The 12,396-nt window shown below is 44.4% G+C and overlaps 1 protein-coding gene across 3 annotated transcripts in view; it reads left to right on the top strand.

The window, feature by feature from the left end:
- The window catches only part of STK38L (serine/threonine kinase 38 like), a 50,867-nt gene that overhangs the window by 18,942 nt on the left and 19,529 nt on the right, over positions 1–12,396 (top strand). Inside the window, exons 1-5 of one of the 3 annotated variants that reach the window (XM_083464087.1) lie at positions 105–201; positions 6,581–6,725; positions 7,776–7,827; positions 10,810–10,932; positions 11,417–11,500. In XM_083464087.1, the coding sequence (XP_083320213.1) occupies positions 6,592–6,725; positions 7,776–7,827; positions 10,810–10,932; positions 11,417–11,500 (393 nt within the window). In that variant the 5' untranslated portion in view covers positions 105–201; positions 6,581–6,591. Of the gene's footprint in view, positions 1–104; positions 202–3,148; positions 3,242–6,580; positions 6,726–7,775; positions 7,828–10,809; positions 10,933–11,416; positions 11,501–12,396 lie in introns of those variants that run through there. The other 2 variants (XM_083464088.1, XM_083464089.1) reach the window with 2 other exon arrangements.

Here is a 12,396-nt window from a genome sequence, read left to right as displayed (position 1 = left end):
TGGAAATTGTCTGGTCCCTGACTACACTGTAATTTTTTGAAGGAAAAGCCTTAAAGTGGTATGTAAACATACTTACATACCCCTTTCATCTCGCTTTCAGGCCAAGGGAGCCGTTTGTCCACAGACAGCTTTCCAGGTCATGTGGCCAGCATGACGGAAACCAGAGCACATGAAAACACCTTTTACCTTCCCACCGCAGTGGTACCTATTTATCTACTTGCACTGGTGTGCTTTCGAACTAGGTTGACAGGAGCTGGGACAGAGCATCCTCCCCGTGGGGATTCAAACTGCCTACCTTCTGATCTGCAAGTCCAAGAGGCTCAGTGGTTTAGACCACAGCGCCACCCGCGTCCCACAGGGGCCTTAGACTTGTCTGTCCATTCCCAACAGCAAAGACTGGCAGACTAGCAGGCTGGGCTCCCTCGCCCACTTGCTTGCTTACTCTGAGGCCACCTCAGCTCCTGGCAACCAGCACCGCCTGGCCAGCCCCAGAGACACAATTTGCCTGGGTGGCTTGTAGTCAGGGCTGTTGCCACAAACAGCTGCATAAGCCTGTGGGAGGCAGAGACGCAAGAGGGCATCAGAGGAGGGAGGGGAGGAAGGAGGGACAGAGGCCAGTGTTTCCCACGGCACCCCGGCCATCATTCAAGGCACCTCACGGTGCCATGGCACCCTGGTTTAAAACCACTGAATCAGCTGACAAGACAATCTACTAGTTCATTCTTGTACTATGAATAGTGGTGGCATATTTTCTTATGTTTCCAGAGACTGTTCTTGACTTCTGTTATTTGGGCCCAATTGAGTTAGGTGACTGTGTCTGCTTTTAGTTTTGGAGTCATCATTCTGGCCAGTCCTCAGACCAAAACAGAATTACTTTAAATTTCCAAAACATTTGCGTGCCATTCTTTTTTAAAAATAGGAATGCTTGTGTTCAGGAGAGTTATCTTTATTTTGGTGCATTTCTGGTTCTAATTTTAGGATTTTATCTAATTATACTGGTGACTGCAGGTTTTTCAAACTGAAAATTGTAAAAACACATTCTAGATTCTCACAATTTGCTGTAGAATCTTATATATGCCTGCTCTGAAGTAAATCCCATGAGGTTCTCTCCAGCGTTAAAACATTAACTACGGTACTCTGAGATGGTTTGTCCCTTCTAAATACTTTTAACTGAACTTTGAACGCTTTTGTCTTACTGATTTACAATAGAAAACTTTTAAGATTAGGGATTGAGATTTCTGTCAAAATGAAAGGGACATAAAGCTGTAATCTTGTTCTGAGTAAATCCCTCCACCTTTTATAGCAGAATATAATGCTGAATTGAACATAATTATCTGTAGTATACTTTGCAATGCTTGCCTCTCTTTAGAAAGCACAGAATTTGCTCCTCTTCAGGTCTCTGTTCTTCACACCAAGCTTTTGGTACTTACAGCTTGCCTTGAGTTCCTACCATTGCCTTTTCTTTCTCGAAATCCAACCCTGCTCCTCCCTACCTACGCATTATAGGTTTAGCTGTTTGATAATGGGCTGTTTAGAGTACATAAATACTGCCGTTGCATTATGCTTTGTGGCTATTCCCACATCATTCTGTATACTTTCCCAGCTTCAGTAATAATCTCCATGATGGACAGGCTCCTGTTGGAATTCAGGGCTGAATGAAAAACTTTGGCAAAAGAGTCTATATTTTCCAGAACAGAAAATATTTTTTTGTTATTAGTGTGCCATGTTTCAAATTAGCTGGGTGTCAGTCACATTTTGCGACTGGCAACTGGCCTTTTGCAACTGGATGACGATGTGCAGGCTCCCCCCTTGGGGCCTATCAGCTCCAACTGCCTGGCTGCCGTCACCTGGTCTGCCAGGCACAGAGGCAGCAAAAGACCAGTCTCTCTTGCTGCTGTGCTACCCTCCAGGGCCCCGATTCGCCCAGCAGGAATCTGGTGTTTTGTTTTGTTTTTTTGCTGCTGGGTGAATCCGGTGTTTGGCAGGGTAGAGCGGTAGCCAAAGACATGTCTTTGGTGTCGTGCTACCCTGTAGACCCCCTGATGCATCCGCAGCATTTTATTATTTATTTTATTTTAATTTTTGCTGTGGGGATGCCCCCCCCAAAAGGGTGGCATCTACCACTGCCTAAATGTGAAGTTCAATCTCCCCAAAAAACTCTGTTCCGTTTTGAGAAGGCAAGCTTCTGCCTTTAGAGTTGCAAAGTTAACTGTATTTGAAAATGAATAGAAGAATTCTTCCATAGGTGGCTTTGGTGCCCTCCACCACCAGCAAAACCAGAATTAATAGTATGTTTGCAGCATAAATTAAGTAAAAGAAAGGAAACGATTTGCTTAATTTATACAAGTTGCAGAATCCAACCTTTTGGTGCAGAATTTGTGTTACCTGGGTGCAGAATTTCAGGGTTTTTTAGGGAAACGGGGAGTGCAATAACCTCACTTATATAGGATCAGATTAGTGGACTGTTGACACTTTCAAGTATCTCAACATTTGGCCTTTACTAGAGCTGCCCATAGAGATGCCAGAAAGAGAACCTAAGTCTCTATCTTATGCCTATAGTCTATGTGCTCTCTGCATTTGCTGTGGCAGGGCTTGGGCTGGTCTCCTGGAATGTAAGGGCAGCATCACAGCTGTTGTTCTCTTTGTTCCAGCCACAGATGTTAGCTACTGGGCAAAGACATGGCAGGTGATTTATTCATTACATTTGGCATCACTTTAGTGAGCAGTTCCTGTGTCTATGGAATGGTTTGTTCTAGATGAAGTTGCATATCCCTTGAAAGAGCACTTGCATAGCTTGGAGGTCCTCCAGGATCCAACACTGATACAGTGGTACCTCGGGATGTGAACGGGATCTGTTCCGGAGCCCCGTTCGCATCCTGAAATGAACGCAACCCGCATGCGGGGGTCATGTTTTGCTGCTACTGCGCATGCGCATGATGTCATTTTGACCGTCTGCGCATGTGTGCGCAGCGAAACCCGGAAGTAACGCGCTCCGTTATTTCCGGGTCGCCGCAGAGCGCAACCCGAAAATACTTAACTTGAAGCACATTTATCCCAAGGTATGACTGTACTGGAGGCACATTTCCCCCTCCTAGACTGGGAGAGCTTGCCAATTGTGATCCATGCTCCTGTAACCTCAAGGTTGGACTACCATAATGTGCTCTACACGAGGTTACCCTTGATAGTGGTTCGGAAGATGTCGCTGGTGCAAAATGCTGCAGAGAGAATTCCAGGTGACACAGTGAGTTGAAGTCACATCACACCAATTCTCTGTGATCTGTACTGGGTGCCAAAATGCTTCTGGGCTCATTGTAACTTTTTAGCACCCCTCATTTTTTGAATTCAACCGTTGAAAAATGCAACACACCTTATTGCTATATGTATCTGTAATGTTATTTGTTTTATTGTTTTAGTATTGTAAACAGCTTCATGATTTTCATGTGAAGGGTGGTATACAAATGAACTGAATAATATTATTTCACCCTTCTTCCAAAGTCTGAGATGTCATACATGGATTTCCTCCCCTTGACCTGGATTTTACACTTACAAACAACAGTGTTAAGTTATTTTGACATAATGGCTTGCCTGAGAACACTCAGTGAGCTTACCAGATAATTGAATCTGGATGTTGGATCAGCGTCCCAGCAGGCTATCCATTACATTACCCAGCCATTGTGGCATCTGCCAGTCCTAGAACATCACCAGGGGGACAGGAGAGGAAAGGCGGCAGGGTGGAGAAGGGGAGCAGTGCAACATGGTGAGCTGGTGGTGGGTGACATCATTATACCCTTCGTATAATATAAGGCACTAGTGCACACTGTTTCATCAGATGGGAACTCTTCTGTAATTTTCTTTCTTTAGAGATAGAACTGCCCACTCTATTTATAGCTTTGCTGTTTAGTACCAGAAATGTTATCTGCTCTTTCCAGGCTTAATAAAACCCAACATATTAGGTGTACTCTGTCTGGTGGTGTCTGTACAGTGGTACCTCGGGTTAAGAATTTAATTCGTTCCGGAGGTCTGTTCTTAACCTGAAACTGTTCTTAACCTGAGGTACCACTTTAGCTAATGGGGCTGCCGCGCCGCCACCGCACGATTTCTGTTCTCATCCTGAAGCAAAGTTCTTAACCCGAGGTACTATTTCTGGGTTAGCAGAGTCTGTAACCTGAAGTGTCTGTAACCCGAGGTACCACTGTATTAGTAAGTACAGGAATCACAGGGAAACAGAGTGTGCAGAGTATTTTTTTTTTACCCCACCTCCAATCTCATCACTTTATGCTACAGAAAAATTACTCCAGTGTTTCTCAAACTTGGGTCTCAGGCTGTTGTTGTACTACAGTTTCTATCAGCCCTGACCACTGGTCCTGCTAGCTAGGGATGATGGGAGTTGTAGTCCAACAACAGCTGGTGACCCAAGTTTGAGAAACACTTAAGGGATGCGGGTGGCACTGTGGGTTAAACCACAGAGCCTAGGGCTTGCCGATCAGAAGGTCGGCGGTTTGAATCCCCGCGATGGGGTGAGCTCCCGTTGCTCGGTCCCTGCTCCTGCCAACCTAGCAGTTCGAAAGCACATCAAAGTGCAAGTAGATCAATAGGTACCGCTCCGGCGGGAAGGTAAACGGCGTTTCCGTGTGCTGCTGTGGTTCGCCAGAAGTGGCTTAGTCATGCTGGCCACATGACCCGGAAGCTGTACGCCGGCTCCCTCGGCCAATAAAGCGAGATGAGCGCCGCAACCCCAGAGTCGGCCACGACTGGACCCTAACTCTAGATGTTTAGGCAGCAGACATAAAGCGTGAACTATAATTTTGACTAGAAATAATTATCACATCGCTTTTGAAAGGGCAACCTGTGATTTCCAAACATATGCGATGGTAATGACTGTGTGAGAGGGTAACATTCTGGAACTAAGTGAACACTGGCAGCATGTTTCTGATGGTAGCGAAACTGTAGAGGATTGAACTACTGAAACTCTTGTTGTCTTGTGTACATATGTAATGATTCTCACAACTGCCAGACTCATGGGTGACTTAAATTGGATTGGATGCAGACCAGATTAGTTGAACTTGGTTCAAACTGAAATCAGTGGAACAAGCTACTATTGATTTCAAGTCCCACTGATTTCAGTTTGAGATAAGTTCAGCTAATTCACCTTGAATCCAGCCCATAGCATCTTAATAGTGTATATTACACTCTTTAATGGATCTGTTTGGGCAGTGAATGATTGACTCATTGTTTTACAAGAATGAATTGAAATGTTAGCAAGTTCACATTCATTAGAGTTTGTGTCTCCTTTGAGTTTATAGATCCCGTAAGAAATTCTGCAGATACTACATTCTTCTAAAATTGTACCCTGTTCCTTCTTAGGCTTTGTTTCAGATTCTCATTATCTTGCTGCCTCCTAGTAAAATTGGTTTGGGCGCCAGATTGCAGTGTCTGTCACAATATCATGGTAAAGTAAGAGGAAGGATTATGTGCATATGCACAAGATTGTGGACTTCGTTGCAGCTGCTGAAAGAGGCTTGTCGTGGTTTTTTCATGGTTTCGTGGTTCCGTGGTTTATCTAGTAAAAATATTTGTTTAAAATGTTCTTGCCTTGTAATAGAGATATTTTGCTTCCTTCTGACTGGGACACTCACCAGTCTCCTGAACATCTGCATGTAGTGGAGGCAATGGGTGCCCCCAATCACACAGATGCCCTTGGGCGATATACTATTGACTCCCAATTATCCCCACTCCTTTGAGGGAGAAATAGCCCCACCCTAGCAACACATCTCAGAAAGGGATGTTGATTACAGTGAGTGTTTCCTTGAACCAGAAGTTGTCTTTAACTTTTTTTGAAGCCCTTAATAACCTTGATGTCTCTCTTATATTCCTCTTGCCCTGTGAATTAAGATGACACAGTTATGTTCTTTAGCAGACTGTCGTTTTCTGAGAGAAAATGTTCCACCTGAAATAAGGCCTCTTTGAGGGTGGAGCTTTCATTGTGAAATCTCCCTGTCATAGCACCATGGTTGTTTTCATACATATAATATATATATATGCTGGTGTAAATTTTTTAATGATGTTTAATTGTTCTCTCCTTGACAATAAACCTGAAAAACCACTAGTTTCAAAAATATAAGCCTTTACAGTACTAGCTTTGTGGGGGCCAGCAGCAAGGGGTGGAGAGCTCAGACAGGTTCCTTTCTAGCCAATTTCACTGAAGCTTGTGAGTTCTTCGTTTTCTTTGACATCTTCAGTGGTGGTTGACGTGGCAGTGATTGCAATGTAACTTCATTATATACATTCAGATCTGCTTTCCTCTTCCCGTTTCATTGGATTCTGGGTCTTTGGTATTTGGGGGGGGGTGTTTACAGGTTCATACTGTGTGGGACACAGGCTGGAAATGGCAGTATCAATCTGCTGTACCAAAAGGAGATTCCTGAGTGACTTAGTGGAACATCCCACAGTACTAAAGCAGCCCATACAGAGTTAATACTGTAAGGGACTCTGTGTTCCTCATCATGAGTTTCTATTTTTTGGTGAGGGGAAATGAATTTTCTTCTGCAGAGTAATTATTATTTTATGCATTCTGTTTCAGTACATGTTACTATGGCAATGACTGCAGGGACTCCAACTTCCTTTCCCATGAGCAACCACACCCGGGAGAGAGTGACAGTGGCCAAGCTCACGCTGGAGAACTTTTATAGTAACCTCATTTTACAGCATGAAGAAAGAGAAACCAGGTACTGGCTGTTAGATTTCTTCTACACTTGAGTTTTCTATGTGTGGTAGATGTTTGGGGGGGGTCTGTTATTCCCCCTAAAAACATGTACACAACTCTGGCTAGCAAATAACTTTTAACTGACCACCTATTTTCTTGGTGCGAATAGCTAAAAAGGTTTTGGCAGCTTTCCCTTGTGCCATTTCAGCTGCTGTTATGCAAAAAAGCCTCTGTTTACATTACAGGCTTCCTCAACCTCGGCCCTCCAGATATTTTTGGCCTACAACTCCCATGATCCCTAGCTAGGTCAGGGATGATGGGAATTGTAGTCTCAAAGCATCTGGAGGGCCGAGGTTCAGGAAGCCTGGTTTACAATGTTGATATTTGTGTATCAATGTCCTTGTTAATTAACCCCTTGGAAAAGCTGAGGTCTCAAAAGAAGCTCTGCTTTTCATCTAGTTGTTCAGCAAAATGTACCTTTTTATTTTTAGTTGGATATTGTTTTCTTACACCAAGTCAGTGAAGAAACATGTTTTGCGATACTTTGCAAGAAAGAGGAGAAGGTGGAGACATGTAAGATGAGAGAAGATGGTTCTTATGTGGTCTTGTGTCCTTCTCTTCTCTTGTGTCGGGATTAGCAACCAGGAGGCTGGACAGATCACTTCAGGGATTTTGCTCCTCTCCTCACCTTCCAGGGAAAAGGGACCCAAGCAGGCGAAGGAGTGTTTGAGTGGTCCTCTGGATCTATGTATGTCACCCAGACTTCCCCAACCTGTTGTCCTCCAGATGGTGTTGGACCCAAGCTCCCATCAGTTGCAGCCAGCTTGGTGAATGGTCAGAGAGGGTGGTAGTTGTAGTCCAACATCTGCTGGGTGCCAAGTTGGGGAAAGATGAGGAAGGGCATTGGCTATACAGTGGCAGCTTAAAATAAACTTGTATTCTGTACTCGACATTTCTGTGTTCCAATTCTTCCTACTGATATGATTTGAGGAGTGAAGTCACTCTAATAGAGTAAAATACAGGCTGTTCATTTTATAATATATACACACACCCTTTTTTTCTACCAACCTAGGCAGAAGAAACTAGAAGTGGCCATGGAAGAGGAAGGTTTAGCAGATGAAGAGGTAATGTGAATGTAATTTAAGCTGGAAGCTTTTACAGTTTACTGTTCAAAATTGGTGCTTAATGATTCACGGGTCTTCACTTGAGCTGTCTGTCTTGGAATCATGTTGCCTAGAAAGCAAGAGTAAGACGAAGAGAACACAGGTAGGAGGGAATAACTGCACCTTCTTTGTCACTGTGGGAAAGTAGGATTGCTAGATTTGGAACAGGATAGAGTTATTCTGTAGAAGGAGCTGCCTTTTCCTTAAGGAGGAAGATAATCCCATATATTTGAACCAGTATTGATATTTTAATGGTTTCAAACACTTGTGGTCTCTTTTAGCATGGCAGATTCAGCAAGACTGCCTTTTATTGGCAAAGATTTTCAAACAGTTTTTTTTTTGGTTGGTTTGTTGTAATTGATTTTAGTGTTTATACTGTGCTGCAAGTCACTGTGGTTCACTTTTAAAAGTAGAACTATTAATGAATCATCATGCTCTAGTAATCCATTCCTTATAGCACCACGAGAGTGGGGAAGATTCTGCAATAGTTTTTGCCATTATATTGACCTTGCAATTTTTTCATAACACACATTGGCGCAGGATTGCGCCGCCAATTGAGAGGGCCAGTGTCACACAATGATGTGACATCCCACATGCGATGTTGTGTGACGATGTGACGTCACCACTAGATATTGAGGGGGCTTAGCATCCTCCTTTAAAACTTTTTTTGGGGGGGGGCAGGGGCCAGTGCCCCAATAGCATGCTACAAGAGATGACTGGGAAAGTTGGGAACCTCATGTTGACAGAAATGGGTATACAGTGCCATCTTGTGGCTGTGAATGATACAAGATAAAAAACATTGAGTTTTTTAGAGGCACCCTATCATAGTAGAATCAGAGAAAGGTAGCATTGTAAGGGAACACAAGGGTCATCTAGTCCAACCCTCTGCAGTGAAGGAATCTTTTGCCCAATGTGGGGCTTGAATCCATGGCCCTGAGATTAAGAGTCTCATTCTCTACCAACTAATGTTTATCTATTTTGCTCCTGAAAACTATTATTTGGCACCTTTTCTAATATTCGGCAGCATGCTGAATTTTGCATATCAGTTATTAACCAATTTTCTGTTGAAGATGGGGCTCAAAGTAATGGCCGTGCCTGGACCTATAGAGTTGCGTTACACAAAAGCAGCCCATTGGTCTATCTACCTCAATACTCTCAGGAGCAGCAGCAGCTCTCCAAGGTCTAAGTCCTAGCCAAGATACCACTGCCTATTTAACTATTTTGACCAGGAGTGACATGTCTTTTTGAAGTAGGTCATTGGAGGAAAACTAGCCATATGCCTGGGTTTGCACAACAAGCCATTGTGACAGAAACAGCACAGAGGTGGTGTGAGATTATGCACCAGCCCGCTGCATAATCACATTAAACCATAGTTTGTTTTAAAATATTAAATTTTGTTTATGCTTAAATATTACATTTTGTTTGTGTTTTAATATTAAACGTGCAAAAAAATATTAATTTCACATATATGGCCATGGTGTCTGAACTGGCAGTGACTGATGGAGAACAAGACCTTGGGCTTGTAGAGGAGGCTCCATGAAGATGCTGGCCAGAGTGCAGCAGCTGTTGAAAAGGCAATTTCCTTAGGAGTCCTAAGGAAAGGAATCAGAAACAAAACTGCCAGTACCAGAATGTCATCATACAAATTGATCATGTGATCACACCTGGAATATTGTGTATCGTTCTGGTCACTTCGCCTCACAAAGGGCATTGTAGAGTTTGAAAAAGGTTCAGGAAAGGGCATCCAAAATTATCAAGGAGATGGAGGAACTCCCCTGTGAGGGAAGGGGACACCCTCGCCGGGGTGGGGTGGGGAGTGCAGAGGGCGAACGGAGCCCACTGTGCCAGGCCAGCCCTTGCCGCCGAAGCACCACCAGTGCAGGGCTGGCTCGGGGATGAGCAGCCCCCCCCCTCCAGTGTGCCCAGGGCAATCACCCCGGAAGCTCCCCCCCCCACGCTACATTCCTGCAGCACACACGGGTTGTTGTTTAGTGAAAAGGAGAGTTAAAAGTGCATGGCATGGAGAAAGTGGATAGAGAAAAGTTTTTCTCCCTTTCTTACACTGTACAGTAGAACCTCTACTTATGACCGCCTCTACTTGGGCCTGATCCAAGTTGCAACCACTGCAAACCCGGAAGTAAATACCGGCTTTGCCGTGGTTCGCACATGCGCAGAAGTGGCAGCCGCCACCTGCACATGCGCAATGGTGCTTCTACCAGCAACCCGGATCGACTTACAGATGGACCTCCGGAACTGATTATGTCCGTCAGTAGAGGCTCCACTGTATTGTTAGAACTCATGAGCATCCAGTGAAACTGAATGTTGTAAGATTCCGGACAGACGAAAGAAACACATGGTTAAAACTATGGAATTTGTGATGGCCACCAACCTGGATGGCTATAAAAGAGGACTGGACAAATTCATAGAGGAAAAGGCTATCAGTGGCTGCCAGCCATGATGACTGCAGTCTGCTTCCAAGGTCAGAGGCAGGGAGAATGCTGTTGCTTACATGGCTTCTTTGCAGGCTTCCCATGGGCGCCTGGTTGGCCACTGTGGAAACAGGACAATGGACTAGACGGGCCCCTAGCCTGACCCAGCAGGGCTATTCTTGTGTTCTTACTTTATGACACATTAACCACACCAATGGGACTCACTGAGTCCTTCCTCCCTATTGGAGGCTAGAGGGCAGTGGCATAGCGTGGATTGTCAGCACCCAGGGCAAGGCAAGTAATTTGCGCCCCCTAACCCGTGGATTTGCGCCCCCTAACCCTAACCCCCAGATTTTGCGCCCGGTGCGGCCGGCCCCCCCTGCACCCCCACGCTACGCCACTGCTAGAGGGAATTATACCCCATACTTGGTGATAGTAGCATTATAAACTGATTACTTGTTTATACCATTTTTGTATGAGTTGTGGATTTTCTCATGCTTAATACATATTTCAGAAAAAGCTACGAAGATCTCAGCATGCCCGCAAAGAAACCGAATTTCTGCGGCTGAAGAGAACAAGGCTAGGCCTCGATGACTTTGAATCTTTGAAAGTTATTGGAAGAGGTGCTTTTGGAGAGGTTCGTAATTTTTGTATTTTCCTAGCACCTCTTTATTTCAGGATACCTTCCTGTCAGGATAACTTAACTGAACAATAATCCTGTTTATGGTATGCGGGGGGGGGGGGGACGGACCTTATAATGAGCTCAGAATTCTTCATTTTTTGTACTCCTCTCCCTCCCCTGGCCGGCTCTTTGAGATTTTTTTTTTTTAATAACTCTGATAAACATTCAATAAACGATCAGTAAACTTAGGTTTCTCTCCCCTCACTCCCAATTTTCTCAGTTCTCCTTAGAGACCTTCCTTCTAATCTTCATGGATTTTAGTAGCATTTGTTGCTCTTTGTAGCAGAGATCAGGTGTTCATATAGATCGCCTCTTACGCTCACCCTTCCTCCAGTTTTGGAATTGCTATTCAACCAGTCTGCTGCATTTACCCCAGTATTGCAAATTTGTTAGCTTAACAGTATGCTTTAATAATGGCTTTTAAAAAATTAATCCACAGGTCCGCCTCGTTCAAAAGAAAGATACGGGTCATATTTATGCAATGAAGATTCTAAGAAAAGCTGACATGCTAGAGAAAGAGCAGGTATGTCTTTTTAGTATATTGCAAGCCCTTCAAAACCAATAGTGATGATACGCAGTGTTGTGTGCAATATATATTTGTAGTATTGCTGAAAAAGGACCATACCTATTCCTGCAGCATATTTGTTGCCAGTACGATGAATTGCTTGTCACTATTAGTAGAATTGATAAGTTACTGAAAGATTAGTTTACCTGTTTATAGAGACGTTGGGCAAGATAGAAGGATGAGTTGGCTGAGACTGGGACTTTTGAAATCTTCTTTGTGGTGTGGGAGGGTGGAAGACAGATAAGGCTGTCTTTAAAATAAAAAACTGGGGTCTGTGGCTATATATCCATGCCGTACTACTCTCTTCAGAGTCTTTGGAAAAGTGTGCATTTATAAACTTCTTGGGAATAGTGTGATGTGATTCCTTAGTCAGTTTGTGTGCAAATATTACATGTATTTGCACTAAATCCTGGACTGGAAGGAATTGTGGCACTATGCAACAGCTGTGTGAAGTTGTCTTGACACAGATTCAGACTTGCGACGGGAAGGCGGAAAATGAGGCAGAATGGCTGGCGCAGCAGTAAGTTAAACTGCAAACCACGCCCCCTCCAAGCCGCCCGGTTGGGTGCTTACCTGTGGGTGTTGTGCACCAGCCAGGTGAGTGGGGCAGGGGCCATAATGGCCCCTGCGTGACGCAGAAATCGCGTCCCGCCCACAACACCTCCCCTCTTGGAAGAGGAGAGGCTTTGTGGCACTATGCAACAGCTGTGTGAAGCTGTCTTGTCACAGATTCAGCATTGCGGATCCATACTTGTACAACTTATCTCTCAAAAAATCTGAAAAGTGCAGCTTGTAACCCAGGTGTGTTGGTGCATCTTGGCTGGCACCCCTGGAAGTAAAGGCTGGCATTGGCC

The sequence above is a fragment of the Podarcis liolepis genome, assembly GCF_965112155.1.
Source record: "Podarcis liolepis genome assembly, chromosome: 10".
NCBI lineage: Eukaryota > Metazoa > Chordata > Lepidosauria > Squamata > Lacertidae > Podarcis > Podarcis liolepis.
Note: the sequence above shows the minus strand (reverse complement) of the source record. Positions and strands in the feature narration are given on the sequence as shown.